We start from the raw sequence: 20,098 nt of genomic DNA on the forward strand, positions 1-20,098 counted from the left end.
CAGCACACATACAAAGAGGAAAGTACCTTATAGCATAGTTTTGTACAGGAAGAGACCCCTTCCTGTGCAAAACCTATGCTGAGTACTATGCAGTCACCCATGCACGATGGTGCTAGGGTGCTTGCGGTGGTGCATGGCTAGCGCTGGGAGAGAGTAGACCTGTGCCACTTCTAAATATATACGGCTCAGGTCTTCTCTCTCCTGTTCACACAACGCAGGGTGCCAACTTTACTTACTGCGCTGCGCTGCGTGAACTCTGTGTAAATATGCTCCTCAGTCTCTTTATGATAATATTCAATGGAAGACATATCAATTATGAACACATGCAGTGTGGTTATAAGAGAGGGTGTTCTGCAATATGTCTTCTTTAGATTGTAGTAGGCTAAGGTTTGTATTATCAGTCTTTTTTAGTCACTCAAAGTAATTTAAATAGCAGATGTGTGCAATTAACTAGTCATTAAATACTGTCAGAAAAGTACTGCAACTGCTGAGAAGTGTTATCACTGTCCCATTAAAGGGACAGCGACTGTACTAAAAATGGCTGGTGTTGGCCATTGCTAGTAGAGGAGTGCTGCTCAGAATTGTCTCCCTGATGCATTATGGGTCTGGTGACTCAGTCAGTGGATTTGTAGAGTGCTACTTGTCACCCATGGGGGTATCCAGGCGCTGGCAGGGTACAGTTGATTAGCAGAATAGCCAGTTCTTCAGGGACTTTTGGGACTCAATGAACTAATGCATCTAATGCTGCGGCCTTTGCTCGAGCCCATGGTCGCAGTTTTGAATCCCAGCATGCCTCGCCAGCTTTTGCCTTTCTGAAGTCAATAGAAGGAATGTTATTGAGTGAGTGATATTAAATAAAAAGTAAAAAAAATACTGGTTATTTGCTAAAAGACCCTCTGGAGTGATATGCCTTTGTGCTACCAATGTAGTTGAGCTGCACAGCTGTGAAGTGTTCGTAGTGTGTGCAATGGATTTGAAATGTCCCTTTACTGCTGTGTTGGTTCCTGAAATATATTTCACCAAGTAGCATGTTCGCTTCCTGTCTTGGGGTTGCTTGTGGCTGGAGCCTTGCCTGGTAGTTTGGGGCAGACTGTTGTTGTGAGGAACAGGGTCAGCACTGATTTGCACAAGGCAAGCCTTTGTCAACAGTGGTATGGTGGGTGAAAAACGGTGGGCTGGAATGCGGCCCGAGCGATCGCCAGTGGCTGAGATTAATTCAAGCATTCCATTCATCACTTTGCTGCGGCTGCTGCCTCTCTCACTTCCAGTAACAAACGACAATGTCTCAACAGGTAATATTTTCAAAGGGCAAATAGATAGGGTGTAAAATCAATTACAAAATGTCTCAATTCTTGCATGTCATGAACAGCAGTACTGAATGTTACCTGTCAGTTGACTTATTCTGTTTACTCCCGTTCCACCCTGTTAAGAAACAGCTGTGCACTGTGTGTGACTACAGCAACATAATGAAAATAAATGGATTACAAAAATCAAATCAAGGTAGTAGTGACCTATGGCTATGTCAGAGTGAGGTAAAGTAAGAGATGTGATGCACCTCATATTAATACATTATACTGCGGTAAGCTCAGCGAAGACCAGGCAGTATTTAATGCTGGGTCTGCGCATGTGCATAGGTAGTGAGCATTGTAAGCCGGGTGTGTGCATTGCTGTTCTGTGCCATACACACCACGAACCTTCATTCCTTCTTGTCTTGGAGAAGCCAGATGAGGAGAGCTGTGCTTTACAAGATTAAAAAACATAAAATCTATACTCTCTTCAACATGCCGCTAGATGCAATGCTTCGGTTTTCAAAGATAACACAATCAATTATAATCAAACACGAATTACAAATTATATATGTTTATTTTATGGATTACGTAACTTGCTAGCAAATACTGGCAAAAGTAGGCGAGCACTGTGGCTGATTGCCTCGGCATAGATTGACCATTCTGGGCCTTATCGCTTCATTTGCATTTGTCTGTTTGGCAGATGGTGGTTGTACATATGTAGGTGAAGACTGAGACATGTCATGAAAGCACTGCCATATCACTACAGAGGGTATTTAAAATGGAGGCATGTGCTAGTGACTGTTGTGTTATTGTATCAACTATGCACCAGTGAAGTCAGTCCATGTAATGCGTTAGCGGTCAAAGATTAAATGGCATCGCTTTCTGTGATGACTAAAGTCAAACGCCACATGAAATTACTTCCTGTGTTGTTATTCAGGTTAAAGGGTGTGCTGTATTCGCCGGTACACTGATATTTTTTGGTGGGAGTCCACAAACATAGGGACGGCTATGTTGCAGTAGAGACGGCATCCCCATTTGACCTTCTACATGGCGGTGTGCAGGTACCCCGTTACGGGTTAACAGCAAGATAGTTCAATCCAGAATAGCTGGACCTGAGCATTTTCTTCCCTCGGGTACCCGGGAGACTGTTACACCGTGTATTACTGGCCTCTACGCGCACACAACACCCCACACCACCACTCACACCACACATGGATATTCCGCATCAGACCATCAAACTTCCAAACTGTCCCACTCATAATGAAGCCTCGCTTACGTTGTCAGCACTAGCTGGCTAGTGTACGGGGCAGGTCAAGTCTTGCCGGTCATTAGATAGCTAGAATACTATGCTGCTGCTGCCCCTAGTGCTGTTTCCCATTTATGTATCCCCCCTTCCGAGCTCCCTCCTACTTCCGGGCTGTCACTGCTGCACAGCTGTCAGGCAGTGGGGTCAAGAAGTCATGGACATGCCCTGCGGGGGTTCTGGCCTACAGGCAACCCCCACCTCCTGCTCCCTGCAAGGTGTGTCTTCAAGGCATCTGTGGTGTAATCCCTTGTTTGGGTTTTCTCCCTCTTACATGTCAAGAGAATGAAGTTATCTAAGCATCTGACCACAAATAGAAGCCTGGGAAGGGGCTAAGTCTCGCCCTCTGACCCCCCCCCCCCTCCACCCCCGCAAACCCTCAGCAGTAACCGGTTTGCTTGTGAAAGGCTGTGGTTGTGGTTAGGAAGTAGATTCGGAAATTTAAAAGGCATACAGGACTCTGCAAATTCTGTTTCCCTTCTGTTTGTGGTACTCTGTAAGGCAAGGTGCCGCAGCGGTCGAGCCAGGGGTAGCAAGGAGCAAGTCAGGGGAAGGAACGCGTTACTTACCTGTAACTGCGGTTATCCAGTATTGGTATCTTTCATAGATTCACATGCCTGAATCATTCCCCGTCGTCGGGAATGGGAGTCACCGGTAAATAACAAAGTAATGTCCAGAAGACATAAGACAGCCATAGGCCTCAGAGGCCTTAGCTTAGTAAGCTATCCACGTCCTTATGTAAAAAGGACCAAATTTTGGCCAGAGCCAATCAGCTAACACCACCCTCTAGAACCTTCCTGGTAGGAGCTCTAGTCCCTCAGATTTTCGTGAGCACAGTGCTAAGCAGCTGTATACTGAGAGATCCGAGAGAGCCCTTCCAGGGGAGGCGGGTGGGTTGCATGTGAATCAATGAAAGATACCAATACTGGATAACCGCAGTTACAGGTAAGTAACGCGTTCCTTATCCAGTATTAGGGTATCTTTCATAGATTCACATGCCTGAATCAGAGTAGCAAGCAGTGAAAAAAGCACATTTCGAAAGATATGGATAACATACAGGTATTAGATAACCACATCTATCTGAGATAAACAACAGTGCTACTGTAAAGCAATGAATAAGTAATGCATACATTATAGTGCGAAATGTGCATAAACTCAGGATGGTGGGATGAAAGAAAGGGCTCACCTCTATTTAAAAAGATGACGTAGTACCGCTTGGCCCACTGACGCATCCTTCATGATCTCCGCATCCAGGCAGTAATGCTTGGTGAAGGTATGCGGCGTCTTCCATGTGGCCGCTCTACAAATGTCCACAATGGGCACCCCAGCAAAAAGAGCCATGGAAGTAGACATGGCCCTTGTGGAGTGGGCACGGACCGTTGTTCTCAACGGACGTCCTGCCTGTTGGTGACAGAAAGAAATGGCCGAAGAAATCCAGCGGGAAATGCTCTGTTTTGTGAGCGGAAGCCCTCTTAGAGGTCTGCTGTAGGCTATGAATAGCTGATTTGATTTACGAAAAGATTTCGTTCTCTCAATGTAAAATTTCAAGCAACGTTGAATGTCTAGTGAATGTAGAGTTCGTTCCGCCACTGTTTGTGGATTTGGGAAGAATGATTGTAAAACAATAGGTTCGTTGAGGTGGAAGTGAGATGGAACCTTGGGAATGAAAGCTGGATTTGTGCGGAGAAGGACTCTATCCTTTTTGAATTGCAGGAATGGGTCCTGGATAGAGAATGCTTGGAGCTCTCCCACTCGCCTTGCCGAGGTAAGAGCTAGTAGAAGTGCCACCTTCCAGGAAACAAATTTAAGGTCAGCTCTGTGGATGGGCTCAAACGGGTGCTTCATTAGTTGAGCTAGAACTATGTTAAGGTGCCAGGCCGGTGGAACAGGCTTTACTGGAGGGAATGTGCGAAACAGTCCTTTCATGAATTGCTTTATGAGTCTATGAGACCATAAAGAGGGGCCGGAAGAAGATCTTCTGAAACGTGAGATTGCAGCTAGGTGAACTTTAATGGAGGCATGAGCAAGACCAGATTCTGCCAGATGTAAAAGGTAGGGTAAGACTTGTCCTGGGGTGGAAGAGAAAGGATGCAACTTATTCGTCTTACACCAGATACAGAATCTTTTCCACTTCAGTGAGTAGGTCTTGTTGGTACTATCTGCTCGAGCCCGAGCTAGAATTCGTCTGCAGTCTGGAGGAATGTCTAGGCCCCGAAACTCTCTGAACTCAGGAGCCAAGCTGATAACCTGAGAGAGGCTAGATCCGGATGTTGAATCTGCTGATCGCTGAGCGTCAGAAGAGATGGAAACGTTTTCAGCCTGATCGGAGGTTCCTGGGAGAGGAGGTGAAGTTCCGAGAACCAGTGTGGGCGTTGCCAAGCTGGGGCTATCAATATCAAAGTGCAAGGTTCCGCCTTCATCTTCCGTAGTACCCTGGGGATCAGGGGAAATGGCGGAAAGGCGTATGCAAAGACGTTGCACCATGCTATCGAAAAGGCATTCCCCAGGGATCCTGGTTGGGGATGCCAGCTTGCAAAGTATTGGCATTTGGCGTTGCGTTGGGTGGCGAATAGGTCCAGCTGAGGTGTGCCCCATTGGGCGAAGATATTGTTGAGGACCTGCTGATCCAGTTCCCACTCGTGGCACGCTGCCTGCCTCCTGCTTAGATAATCTGCCAACACATTGTGGGTGCCTGGAACATAATCTGCTCGGAGAGAGATGTTGTGGCGGAGCAGCCAGTTCCAGATTTTCTGCGATTCGCGCGAAAGTGTCAGTGAACGAGTCCCTCCCTGCTTGTTCAGGTAGTGCATTGTCGTGGTGTTGTCTGTCCGGACAAGCACTACTGAGTTCTTTATCCTCGGGAGGAAAGCCACCAGAGCTAGGTAGACTGCTCGGAGCTCTAAAAGGTTGATATGAAGCATTTTCTCCGAAAGGGACCACTTTCCGCTTATCTGTAGCTCCTGAAGGAAAGCTCCCCAGCCTTCCAAGGAGGCGTCCGTGGTGATTATATGAGGAGTAGCAGGAAGCAAGAAAGGCAAGCCTTGCGAAAGGTTCTTGGGGCGAACCCACCATTGCAGAGCCTGTTTGATCGCCGGGGTTACTTGGATGACGTCGTCGAAAGACCCTGTACACTGGATCCACTGGTTCGACAGAGCCTCTTGTAGGGGTCGCATCCGTAAGCGGCAATGTGGGATTAATAGAATGCAGGAGGACATCATCCCGAGGAGGGATTTGAAGAGGCGCACCGAGAGTGTCTTTCTTGTCATTACCTGGAGTGCCAGAGATTGAAGTTTGTCCTGGCGTTCCTGTGACGGGAATGCTTTCCTGTGGATGGTGTCTAGTGTGGCTCCCAAAAATTGCATGCATTGGGATGGTTGCAGGACAGATTTGTCGTGGTTGAGAGTGAGCCCCAGTGACTCGAAGAGTGTCAGACAAGCGTTGGAAGATCTTATCACGCCTTCTTGTGATGGGGACTTGATAAGCCAGTCGTCTAAATACGGGAAGACTTGGTGGTGGAAACGGCGTAGGTACGCCGCCACTGGTGCTAGGCATTTGGTGAAAATGCGTGGCGCCGATTTGAGCCCAAATGGCAGAACCCGAAACTGGTAATGCCTGCCCGCCACCATGAAACGCAGGAACTTCTTGTGGTTGCGGTGTATTGGGACATGAAAATAGGTGTCTTGAAGGTCCACCGACACCATGTAGTCGTTTGCGTTGAGTAAATGCAAAACCTCCTGTATGGTAATCATTCGAAACGACTGTTTTTTCAGAAATTTGTTGAGATTTCTGAGGTCCAATATGGGTCTCCATTTTTTCTCTTTCTTTCGGATGAGAAAGAAATGGGAGTAGAACCCTCTCCCTCGTTGGCTTAGGGGAACTTTCTCTATAGCTCCCTTTAGAAGCATAATCTTTATTTCTTGGAGTAATGGACGTAGGTTTTTGTGAGCCCTTTGGCGGGGAGGAGTTTGAGGAGGAATTTGTATGAATTCCAGGGAATGGCCGAATTGTATTAATTGGAGGACCCATCGGTCCGTAGTTATCGTTTGCCAATTTTTGAGAAAATGGGAGATTTTTCCGCCAATCTTGTAGGGTGGAGACAAGTTTGAGACTGGCTGCATCTGGAAGTCATTGCCGCCGCGCGGCACCCTTTTGTCTTCCTCCTCTGTTACGAAAGGAAGTTTTGTGGTAAGACGACTGTTGTCGCTGCTGAGATTGTGGACGGTACTGCTGGGAAGAGGAGAAAGAGGAACGCTGTTGAAAGTCTCCTCTGGAGGAAGTCTGACCTCTTCCTCTTGACCCACGAAAGGAAGGGTTCCGAGATTGCAGAGACCCCAGGGCTCTGGCAGTATCTGTATCTTTTTTGATACCTTGCAATGCCTCGTCAATAAGAGAACCGAATAGAAGCTGGCCATCATAAGGCATGTCCAGGACTTTTGTCTGGACCTCCGGCCTGAAAGAAGTTGCCTTGAGCCAACCCTGGCGCCGGAGAACAGCCGCACCAGCCAGCTGTCTAAAACCTGTGGAAGCAATATCCATTGCACAGTCTATCAGTTCCGTGGCAGATCGTTCACCCTCCAACAGAATCTTCCTTGCCTCTTCTTTTAAGTCAGAAGGCAAATCCGCTAGATATGGGGCAATGTCCGCCCACATTTGTCGGTTGTACCGTCCCAATAGTGCAGTAGCGTTGGAGGCACGCACTGTCAAGGCTGACATAGAGGAGAAACGTTTCCCTATGTTATCCATACGTCGCCCTTCTTTATCCGGCGGAGCTGTCAACAGCGCAGCTGGGTTGTTTGACCTCCTCTGCGCAGCCTGAGTGATAACCGAGTCCGGCTTTGGATGGCCTGTAAGACAAACCGGAGCCGTGTCCGGAGCTTTATATTTCTTGTCCAGGCGTGGTAGAACCGGTGGCACTGATGAAGGGTTCTGCATTATCTTTATGCCCTGGTCCCAAATATAATCAATTATCGGAATTGCCCGGACGGACTTCTTGAAGGGTTCCTTAAAGTCATATAAGAAACAGTCTTGTTGATGCGAAGGCATCGGGATCTGGAAGCGCTGGGCCGCTCTTTCAATGATGTTGTGGAAACCGCCGATGTCGTCGGGCGGTGAGTCGGCTGTGGTAGGGACAGGCGAAACAGGAGCCGGAAGGATGTAATCGTCCCATTCATCTTGTTGGGATTGGACGTCCTGGAGTTCTCCTTCCTCAGGTTCCTCCTCCTCCTCCTCCTCGTCCGTGGTGGGCCGAGGCGGAGGTGCCGTCCTCTCCAAAAGCAGTGGAGGCGGTCGTGGCCGTGGAGTGGAAGGCCCCGCAGGCATCGGTGGAGGTGCCGGAGTTGGAAAACGCTGCTTATAGTCCGTTATTAAGAGCTGAAGGTCTGTGACCAAGGCTGCCGGTAGACACACCATGGAAGGTGGAGGCGGCATGTATTCTTGATGAGGAACCTCCTCATAGTCCTGGGGATTGTCTTCGTAATCCGAGACATCCTGGTACTTTACATGGAGCTGTGATGGACTAGTCGCCGCAGGAAAGAGACTAGCGTCGTCCGAATCCTCCTCTTCAAAGAGGCGAGTGGGAGGCAAGGTTGAGACCTTACTGGGCGAAGTGAGGGCCGGAGTTAATGCACGCTTGGTTATTTGTACATGCACAAATGTACTCTGGTCGTCCGTGTCCATACCCCTCAAGGGGCTCGATGGTATAGCTGTAACCAACGTTACAGGTATCAATGCCGTCGACGGGATCGTCGTCGGGGTCGTCGTCAACGACGAGGATGATGAAGACGGTCTCCTCGTCGACGATGACGTCGACGATGACGTCGACGACGGCGTCGACGGTGATATTCTCGTCGACGGTACCCTCGTCGTCGACGGTGTCTTCGTCGTCGGTGTCTTCGTCGACGATGTTGTCGTCGACGATGATGAAGCTCTCGTCGACGGTGTCGTCGTCGACCCTCCCGTCGACAGCTTACTCGACGACGACTTTTTTATGGCTAACGTCGACGGAATTGTCTTGCCTGCCGTCGACGATGGAGTTGTCGTCGTCGAGGACATGGAATGGGATGTCATCGTCGATAGAGTCGTCGTCGACGATGTAACTGAAATCGCTGTCGAAGGAGATTTTCTCGTCGACGCTACTGTCGACATTGTTGTCGTCGACGAGGTGGCAATAGGCTTTTTGAAGGTGTGGGGCATCACCTTAGGAGACGAGCTCCCTGGAACAGGCGAATCCTGGACCTCTGAAGACTTTTTCTGCGTCTTCTTTTGAGGTGGCTGCGACGAAGGGCCCGGCGATGCCACCCTTGGTCTTTTAGATGAGGAGTGAGACGCAACTGAGGAACTCTCACTCTCCTCAGAGGACACCACATCCTCCTTGTGCTTTAGCCTTTGCAGCCAGATTAAAAGGCGCCCCTCTCGGTCTTTCAAGGTCTTAGAAGAGAAAGTCCGACATACCTTGCAGTCCTTAGAACTGTGACTGGGATAGAGGCAATACAAGCAGTCCTTGTGTTGGTCGTCGATATGTAGCCTCTTCTTTCCGCAAGAGGCGCAGGGCCTGAATAAACCCTTCTTAGGTGTATCAGCCATGCTGAAAATCCAGAAAGTTGAGAAGAAATACTGTCAAATCCAAAGAAATGAGCAGAGCTCAGTGGAGACTCCCTTAGCACGACGTGCGGTAGAAAATCTGAGGGACTAGAGCTCCTACCAGGAAGGTTCTAGAGGGTGGTGTTAGCTGATTGGCTCTGGCCAAAATTTGGCTAGCTTACTAAGCTAAGGCCTCTGAGGCCTATGGCTGTCTTATGTCTTCTGGACATTACTTTGTTATTTACCGGTGACTCCCATTCCCGACGACGGGGAATGATTCAGGCATGTGAATCTATGAAAAGATACCCTAATACTGGATAAGGAGGTGTTACTACCGGTGACCCCCAAATGAGCTCCATGAGTACGGTCTTTTTTATATGGCACTAAATGTCAAGTTTGAATTTGTACTGAATGCTTTTTATGAGCGTGTTGAGATTTTATAGTTTAAGATGGAGTGTGTTTTTAATTTTGTGGAAGCTGCCATTTTATTTTACGTTGTGCGTGCCGATGTTTCCTGTGCAAAATGTGATAGGTCCTCTTGGCCAGCCTCTGCTATAGTCATTGGTTGGCAGTAAGTATTCAAGGCCCCTATAGTGTTGTGTAAAGTAATAATAATAATACTGATATAGAACCCATTTTTCTGTATTATCAGTTTTAGCTTGTACAAATGTGTTGTGATGCTTATATATTTATAGATTGATGGCTTTCATCCGCATAAAATATTCGTGTTTACTTGAATTGAACAGACATAATGAACCGGAGACTTTCTTTAGCCTTGTATTTAACAAGTCTCATTATGTGCTTGCAGCCATGTTTGTATGAGGCATAGAAGCTGTGTGCTCTTTCACCTCGGAATGTGTTGTAACTGGTGTCATTTTTGTACATTTGCAGGGAGCTGTGTTACACAAACTTTTCCTCGTCCTCGTTTCCTTAATTTTGTTCCTATTATTCAGCAAAGCCTTTCCTGTTGAGTACATAGTGGATGACATGTTCATCAAGGAGACATCCTTTCTGTGGCGGTCTATTTACGTCTATCTCGCTATACAAGTACGCAAGCCAAAGTATTACTTCGCATGGATCCTAGGTAAGAGCGGGCAGTGACAATATATTTCTGTATTTTATTTGTCACTTTATGATCACTTGTTTTTCATACAGTATTTTTAATGACTTATCTGTTGCTATAGATTGTTGTATATAAGAAGTGCTACTATGACCTGATAACCCCCGCAGTTGGCCCACTTTAAAAATGTACATACATTGACTTTTTTAAAAAGACATGATGCGTGGGATGTGCTTTTGGGAATACTGGCCGTAGTTTTATTATCATATATGTATGGTACTTGAATGTTATGGAAGTCATAAATCACTTTGCACAGTTCATAAATCAATTTGACAGTGGCCTTAATCACTTTGACAGGATCATAAATCATTTTGGCTGTGTCGTAAAACAGTCGGACAGGTCATAAATCATTATCCGTCATAAATAATCAGGTTTGGTCATGCTCCTGCCATAATTCATAACATCCTTTACTTGTTGCTATGCCATCAATCATACACCTCAATTTTGTGGGGTAATACAGTTTTTAAGTTTAACTTCCTCTCTGACCGTGAGGGGGGTTAACCTTTCACTGCTGTTAGGCTCAACACGCAACCTTGTCTGTCCATTTTTGCCCTGCCGTCTGGCGAGTCTGGGGTGCGAGTGCCATGCTCCACATACTCACCCCCCTATCTGCCAACTTACCCTGCAGTAATGCATCTCCAAGTAAGTGGCCTTCATCTGGCACTCCGCCCTGTCGCTGTGCCTCCTTTTTACAACACTTGTTCCTCATTTTACTGCCACTCTGCCTGTGATGCTCACATCCCCAGGCAGCTCCCACATGTGGGTTTTTTTTCTTTTTTTTTCAGAGCAGTCTGCCGTTATCATGGCTGTCCACAGATTCACCCAGAACACCTGAACGCTCTCGTCTGAGATGTGCGCTCCATCTCCTGCATACAACCCTGGGCGACTCTCATTGATCAGACCGTGCTTGATACTCTCAAAGACATTCACCTTGCAGAACTTGCTGACTGCGATGTTATGTGTCCTCCTTGAGTTATCCACTGCCCCATTCGAAAGGGCCCCTCTCCATTGCTGCCTGGGGATGATTTCCTACCACATAATAGCCGTGCTGCTAAAGGCCTTTGCAGCTTCTGTCAGCCCTATCTGGATGTCGTGTAGGAGGTCCTTCCTCCCAAGCTGTGCGATGTCATTGCCGCCCAGGTGTATTATTAGAATATCCATGTGATTTGTGGCTGTTGCTTGTAGCCTGGCCATGGATGCTCCCAGCTCCCTCCATCTCATCATGGGTGCCCCGCCATCTTATGTTGATGGCCTCTGGCAGGCTTGCCACTGTGGTCCACCAAACCTACATCCAGTGCATAAATGCATGACAGACAACCAGTCGCAGTCGGTGCAGGTAAGCGTAGTGGGGTGGGGCAGGGGGGAAGTCCATAGCCGAGGAACAGGATTTATTTATTCATTTCATTTTCCCCATTCTGTCGTCTGTTGACTCCCCACCTCCCCCCTCCCCCGCAGCCTGTCCCGTCCCACCGCACTTAACTGCACGGGGCACCATCGCAGACAACCCGAGCTGTCCTGGGCCGGACCCCTGCCAAGGCAACAAAAACCAATTCCAATTCACACGTCGGGTAGGCCATGCATAGTCAAGAAAGTTGGGGCCTCACGTACGTTTTGTAAGCGTTGGAGTGAAACCTGCCGTCGTCATTGCTGCTTCTATCCTGAATGAGTGGGACCAAAAATAAAAAACACAGTAGGCCCCATGCCGGTCTATTAATAGCCCATTGAACTCCTCCAGGAATAAGAGCAACATAGCCAGGTTGTGTTTTAGCCCTGCCCAAGCTTATCGTGGTTATGCTTCTCCCACAATCCAGTGGTCAGCTGGGTCAGGCGTCTTGCGAAAACTCGCCCTGCTGGTATGACCCTACCTGCAAAGTTTAGTTTTCCTATTAACCTTTGCAGTTCCTGGTGTGTAGCTTTTTCTTTGCTGCACATCTCCCTTAATTCCTTTTTCATTTTGCGAACCTTGCTCTCTGGTATCCTGGATGTGCCCGCTGTGGACTCTTACTGAATCCTGAGGAACACCAGCTTTGTTGCAGGGCCCATCATCTTGTCTGCTGCTAGTGGAACGTCTAGCTCTGTGACTAGTTCCTGGTATGCCCTCAGTGTGCCCATGCACTCACCTGTCCCTGCCTGCCCCCTGAACAGGAAGTCATCAAGGTAGTGTAGCTTGCCTTTCTCTGGGTGTCGTTTTGTACAGGGTCCATTCTAAAAATGTGCTGAACCACTCGAAATAAGAGCAAGACACTGAGCACCCTGTTGGCATCACTTTCTCAAAGTAGGTCTGACCCTTGAAAGCCTAGGAGATGCAAGCTATCAGGGTGTACAGAGAGGAGCCATGAGGGACCCTTTATCAGTTGCCCTAACAAAATCTTTGACATCCTCTACTGTTGAGTACCCTAATGAGAATGTCTCTGGGCTGATCCCATCATTAGAAGCTTCTTCAGGGAATGATAGTGGTTTGTGAGTCTGAACTGGCCCACCTCTTTTTTGGGTATCACCTCCAGAGATGATATCACCAGCCACCTGGCAAATGGTTGGAAATAGGGATCCCTCTATTCGATCGGGGTCCTTCTCCTTCTAAATCTTTTGTTGGACTATTTCTGGGTGCTCCTGGGAGGACTTCAGGTTCCTCACTATGCTTGTGGTGATGGAACATTCAAATGGGATTCTAAAACCCTCCTCAAAACCTTTCACCAGTAGGGCAGCATCCTTTCTGTTGTTGTAAATATTAACTAACCTTCTGAGCTGGTGTGTGTTAATGGGAGACTTGGTGCAAATGATTATAAGCATTCTTGTATGAACGCACTTATATACTTACCATTTGCCGCTTTGCTGTTAGCTTTTTTGTTGGATCCCACAGTCGCTGGGATGGCTGCAGGTAGCATGTCCTTGGGTTCTGGCCCTTTCTCGGTCAATCAATCAGGGGTTTATATAGTGTGGCTACCGACCCGTGAAGGTCTCAGTATGTGCTACATTCAATTGTAGACTTGGAGAACTGGAATTCACCTACAATATTAAGAATATCATCATAATGTTTTGAATTATGAATGTTGTTCTTCTTCAGAACAAATTACATTGATTGATTCACTTAATTTTAAAGCCCAGTACCTTGATTGCTTTCTTACCGATCTTTATATTCAGCTTCTGTTTGAATGGCGCATTACTGCTTCATAATGTATTATACAGATGATGTTGTCTTTAACAATTTGTGTATATATCATGTGTTTATTTTAAAACAGTTATACAGCATGTCACCTATTTAAACAACGTTTCCAGTTTCTCTGGAAAAATCACTGTCTATCGATCCAGGCTATTGCATTCTTTGAAATATGTTCCCCCTAGTTCATTAAATGGAAATAACCATATTTTTATGCCACTTCAGTCTTGTAGGCTATATTATATTTTTGATATAGCGCTCTGTTTAGTATTAGTTTATTGCTGTAAGTCATAATTTTTAACAAATTATTAGTGTCCTTAGCAAGAATCTGCAGGAACCAAGATTTGCATTAAGACTGAATAGAAAATGATGGTCATCATTATTTAAGATCGTGTGAATCTGATTAGGAAACTCTGTTCTGAACACTTTCTCCAGGGACTGATTACTATCGTTGTCATAATAGTTTTGTTACTCAGGGGTGAAGGCTGTACTTACCCCAGATCAAAGCAAACATACAAACAGAAGACACCCTGTATGGAGATCCACAGAGAGCCCTTTTTTTGGCAGAGTTTTATATAGCGCGAACTTGACCCGAATCCAATCGGGTATCAGAACGCTTTACATAGCACCAGTTACGTTACATGAGGACACACATTATTATTATTTTTTTTTTTTGTTAGGCAGAGGGAGATTAAGTGATTTGCCCAGAATCACAGGATGTTCAGCGTCTGTTACCGAGACTGGAACCCAGTTCCCCAGGTCCGAGGTCAAGCGCCATAGCCGTTAGGCCAACTCCTCTCCCCTTAAGGCTATGCTTGTGAAGGAGCAGGGTTCCACGTTCTAGACTTTCAATCCAATTGAAAGGTAACTTTATTCTGTTCCATTGACCATAACAGTTTGACAGACATACATAACACTTAAAAAAAAAAATCCATATCAAGTTTGTGCGGTAACATAAATAAATGTCAATACAAACCAACATAATCCCACCTGCCCAGTGCCCAGAGCAACAGACTACAATATCAATCGCCAAATTTCATTAATATGAATGATTGTTATATAAAAGGTTTAAAAGAATAAAAGGCCTATTTATCTATTGTGATCCAGATCGTTTTCTTATTGGCATTGCAACTTTAATATAGTTGGAGACAGCAGTGCAAATAGAAACAGTAGACAAAGAGTGCAAAAAATTAAAACCGCCTGTGTAGGTACAGGGCAGAATTTCCCTCAAAAGTGGGGCTAAAAATTGTACCCTCGGCTCATTATAAAACGGGCAGAACAGCATAAATTGCAGTTTGCTCTGAGCTGCCAAATTGTCACATGGGCAAGGGATAAGTTTATCAACCCATCATGACTGTGTGGGAAATGCCACTAGACAGTGCAAAGTGCATAGGTGAAGACTAGTCATAAAAAATCGTGTCTGTACCTTGGTGGCAAAAGATAGATAAAATTGCTGTTGTATAGGGAGCAAGCATGGGTGACTTGGCACTACCAGTTGTTGGCGGCATGTATTTGACTCAGAGTAAGGTGCCTCTTTTATGATGGTTTTCGCATTTGTATCAATCCTAGCAGGATTAGTATAGTAATGCCCCAGATGAATCTCATGGAATTTTTCTCTCAAGAATCGTAGCCAAGGGATCGCCAAAGCACTATCAAGATTGGTACAGTCCTTAATGACTTCCCTTGAGAACAATACATCCTCAGACAGCCAAATTTTGGCCCAGAGGAGCAAGGGGTCAAAATCAATTCAGTCCTCTAGATAATCCAACCCCACCTCGGAATGACAAAAAAGTGTGGGGGTGCACTTTGGGGCCATCAATTGTCTTTTTATAAATGTATTTTCTAAAACTTGTAAATGGAGACTTTTGTGAGGACCCCACACTCTTGCCCCATAAGATGCGACAGATAGGCATTTAGCTTTATACAGGGTAATCAACTCTGTGACCGGCTTGTGGCCTAACTTGCAGGCGAAGCAGAATAAACCCTCCCCTACCTGGCTAGTGTGTTGTGCCCTTGCAGTAATTAGAGAATCCCAGTTCATTTCATTGTTAAAAATGTTCCCCAACTATGTAAAATTAGACAGCTTATCAATGGTCTTACCACTTACAGCAAATGTTCTTGTTTTAGTTGATTTGGGGACACACACCATGATATATGAAATTAATAAAGTTAACTTTTAGGTCCAATGCTGACATAAAATCAGCAAAAGCGTTCAGTGATTTTTGGAGGCTGTTGGCTGTCAAGGCCATTAACACTGTGTCGTCCTCATATGACAACAGTGGGACCGGGTTGCCTCCTATTCTGGGAAAATCAAGTTCCTTCTCTATTAGAAATGCCTCTAGGCCATTAGTGTACAATAGAACGAAAAATTGAGCTAAAATGCTCCCCTGCTGAACACCTTCTGCAGAGACAATAGGCCTAGTTTTCTCACCCAGTTCTAGACTTACTCTGGAACCCCTGTTCGATGGCTCCTTGTTACCCGCTTAACAGTGTGGAGAGGAGAAAAATAATTAGCCAATTCTGTTTTACTATTCCAATGAACTATGACTCCGAAGAATCCAAGACTCCAGTTCAAAATGTAGTTAGTTTATTACAATGCCAAGAAAAGTTGAACATACAAACACCTCAAAACGAGAGTGTGAAAATACATGGGTACTAATACAAAGCCAAATCTACAAACAAAATATAAGTGGTGCAATATGCACAAAATGACCAGTTCCAAAATCATTATGCAAAAGATTACTGCGCCATCATCAATAGTTCTCGTCATTGGAGGTTCGTGAGTAAAAGCATTAGCCTGTCCCTACACTATCACTATTGTGACACCCCTACTTAGCATTTCCCGGGCAAGTTCAGGAAAGGTGTCAGCACATTAAAACTTCCTAAGAAGTGCACTCACGTTGAATGGGTCAAGTAGCATAAAGCTACCGAGCTCGTGCTAAGAGGCTCTCTCACCTCAAGGCACGGCCGAAGATCCTGGGCTCTGTCCCTAACCCCAACACAAAATCATAGGGCACACCGATCATCACATCATGCGATCATCCCATCCAGCTGGACACCTCCTCGTAGGAAATTTTCCATGCAGTAACGATGCTCCCAGGCTCTTACTCGATGACCTTGTTTCCCAGGCTTTCTCCAGTGAGAATGAACACCGTCCCTTGCTATCAGTCCCCTCGTTCAAATGTATCCTTTCCTCTCTGAGCCTAGCTCCTAAAACAAAAGGGTTATTCTCTAACTAACAAAGATGATTTTCTCCACCTGCAACAGAAATGTGAGAAAGAGCGTATTCTACACACACATGAATTTCTACTAGCAAACTTATCTAGAGAGCCAGGGAGAAATACATGTGAGGCCTACGAAAATTCGGCCAACATAAGAAACCACATATAATTTTATTAAGCACATGTACACATGAATATTATTACTGTACACATCTAGATCAATGCATTACAAAACAAATACATTATCTCTCGTTAGTCACAGGTAAAATGCAGCATTTTAAGACTTTTATCATATAGCACACAATTACAATGTTATGCGCAAATATATCTATCAATTCACGTTCATGTTATTACATTACACATTCTAATAACCTAATGTTAACTCAACAAAGGAATATATGTGCGGTGCGAACTACTCGTGATTCTAAAGCACCCCTACAAATGAAAGAGCACAATCGCACTCTATCACTTGTCCAACCAAGCAGGCAGACTTGTTGAAAGTCAAAAGAGGAAGGAGTTTGTTTTACACAGTGTGTGGCTTGCTCCCAGGGTTCCCTTCTACCTACCAATGGCAAATAATTGACACTCCCTAGTACTGGGGTCCATCCCATTTGCACCAAGAAACAGAGGGGATGAGGCTCAGCTCTATAAGCAGGTATATAGGAATGGAGAACTAGGACAGAAGATTGTCAGATGCAGGCTACCTTGGCAGAATGCACACACCTAGTTTATTTTCTCCTCTTCGGGCAAGTGAGAAGTGGGGAGTGGAAAGTGGGATGATGCTCTCTATGATGGTGGTAGTAGGAGATGCATGCCACCATGGTGGGATACTTGTGAACAGTTTATTTCCTTCTCCTCCAGAACTTGATCTATATCAAATGGGACATGTAAGGAAATACACTAACCAACAGGATAGACCTCTCCTGGAATAGTGTTAAGAACGACAATCTGAACACCATATACAATTTCTGAAGGAGGCTACTAGAGACATTGTTTTTTTATTTCTGTTTATTTGTACTAAATTTTACATATGAGGCAATACCCAGAACTCTGAAACACTCATCTACATAAAATGTATGTGGCAAAAAACATGCGAAAAAAGATAAGAAATTACCATCTCTAAATATCTTGCATATATGAAGGGGCATACCTACACTCATCTATTATAGTGAAAACTTTGACATAGAGATAAATTGAGGGGTGAATGGCAATCCATACCAACTACAATTAGTGTATGTTACTCAATACGTGTCTGAATTGATAAATATAGAGACAACCATAAAGTAAAAAGAGTTGGGTACATTGTTCGACACATTGTTCGACTATAATATGTAACAACATTCGTTTTTAGGATTATATTTTGTAACAATGGACATACTGTGAATGATCAAACGGTTGCTTAATGGCAGTAAGCAGGATTGTAGTAGTGGGGCAGAATTGTAGAAATGGCAACATGGTCAATGTCTTAAAACCAAAATAGATTTTTGTTTGGGCTTGTGAAACATGAACTCAAGACATTGATAAACTAGTGGAGTATCATCACCAAACCATATGGTTAGGATCAGTTGAGAAGATTAACTCAAAAAATGCTGTTTTTGGTTGAGAATCCTAGAGGAGAGTTAGAGTCCAGACCTTCTACTGCCAGTCTGTCCACTTACATCAGACCTAGTCGTCATGGAAGTCTCTCTAATACACTTCTGACCACAGAGATGAATAAAGCAGTCCCTTTGTTTTTACCTTTAGTAATCAAATTCTGTTTCAAGGACAGGTTCCCTGGGTAATGTGCACAAGTTACCAAAAAAAGCAGATTTCTCACTTGAAGAGCTGATGGGAACATAGGGGCTGCTTTTTTTGACACACAGGCGACGCAGTGTGCTGCCCCATATTTACAAGGCCACGTAAAGCCACCCTGTTTGGCTTTTCATGGCCTTGTAAATATTGCCTTTCATGCATCACTTTCTGTGAAAGGGGCGTGCTATGGATGTTGCTGTGGTTGTTCCTACGCAACACACCTGCCGCATTTCCCGATTTACGACATTTCGTAAACCTGGGAATGTGTCAGAGTCCTACCCTTCCCCAAGGGAGGAGTAACGAGGAGAAATTCTTTTTTATTACTCCTTGTTTTTTCCCTCTTTCTATGCATGCTGCAGAATAGAAAGAAGAAAAGACCATCAATGATTGTTTTTGTGCAGGAAGGTGTCCCTTCCTGCATAAAAACAATCATCTCCGCAACTCAGACACCCTTGCCCCATGGTGCAAGGGTGCCTGCGTTGGTGCAATCCAGCCAATTGTGAGCCAGCATAGGGGAAAGCACAAGGATGCATCATATTGTTGTAAATATGGTGCATCCCTGTGCTTTTAAAATGATGCAGCTTGGCGCAGCAAAATGGCTTGTGGCGCAACACTGCGTCATTTTGTTGTAAATAATGCCAGTAGTTTTTGTGAGATCTCCAAAAGATCCGAGAATGAACGTCCAGCCAAATGTTTAAAAATTATAATACTACAATTTTTATTAGATCAACGTTTTCACACAACAAAAGAGAAGAAAACTATCTAAAATTCATAAGGACATTGACTGTTGTTTATCAGTGACATGATTTAAGGGGATGAATTTCTAACATCTATCCAGGAATGCTTACTAAGGGAAGAAGGGCGGTGGCCATAAATAACGTAAACGATATTAGAGAGAGCCCATGCTTTTCTATATTAAAGGAAATACTTCACTGGAAGCCCCAAAGCCACCAGCAAGTGGATGTTAAAATAAGCATTTGAAAAACACACATTTTCCTATGATCACAGAGGTAACATGACGAAAAACGCAACCCCTGGTTTAGGAAATGTACAATACACGCGAAAGCCAATTTGAGAACTTTTCACATGTTTTAGAGCAAAAATAGAGAAAGTAGAAAGTGGAACAACACAGTTATTTTTACGAAACATAATATTGTGCTCTTTATTCACCTTTACATTGATCATGAAGAGTTATGATTGTTCCAAGACTAATGCACTATACCTCCATCATGTAATCAAAACGAAGTGTCAAAACATAGATCTTTTAAAGAGAAATATTTCCACTCAAACTGCAGTTTACCCTCTCAGGCCAGAAGGTGTGACTGTTCCACCTCTCTGCTCAGATATTTTTGGTAGAAGAACATCCCCTCTCTAGAACAATACAATTTCACTAGAGGAAAGACAGTCTGTTATGGATGATGTGCCAGAAAACTCAAAAGTATCGGCTAAGTAATGTGAAGCCTGACGATATGGGATGATACCAGTAGCTGCTGAGAACTTGCAATAGTAGACTTGAGCTGCAGCAGCAAACCATGGGGCATATGTATGAAAGGAAAAATTAGTCGCAAACGCTGCGAATCGCTAAAAACAGCGTTTGCGACTGATTTTTCGCAATTCCATATGTATGACACACTTCCA

At 45.0% G+C, this 20,098-nt stretch overlaps 1 protein-coding gene across 2 annotated transcripts in view; it reads left to right on the forward strand.

The window, feature by feature from the left end:
• The window catches only part of MBOAT1 (membrane bound glycerophospholipid O-acyltransferase 1), a 414,235-nt gene that overhangs the window by 352,801 nt on the left and 41,336 nt on the right, over positions 1 to 20,098 (forward strand). For both annotated transcript variants that reach the window (XM_085607052.1, XM_085607053.1), the window contains one exon: positions 10,063 to 10,255. In XM_085607052.1, the coding sequence (XP_085463178.1) occupies positions 10,063 to 10,255 (193 nt within the window). The remainder of the gene's footprint in view (positions 1 to 10,062; positions 10,256 to 20,098) is intronic.

Source organism: Triturus cristatus, chromosome 5_2, assembly GCF_964204655.1.
Source record: "Triturus cristatus chromosome 5_2, aTriCri1.1, whole genome shotgun sequence".
Classification (NCBI taxonomy): domain Eukaryota; kingdom Metazoa; phylum Chordata; class Amphibia; order Caudata; family Salamandridae; genus Triturus; species Triturus cristatus.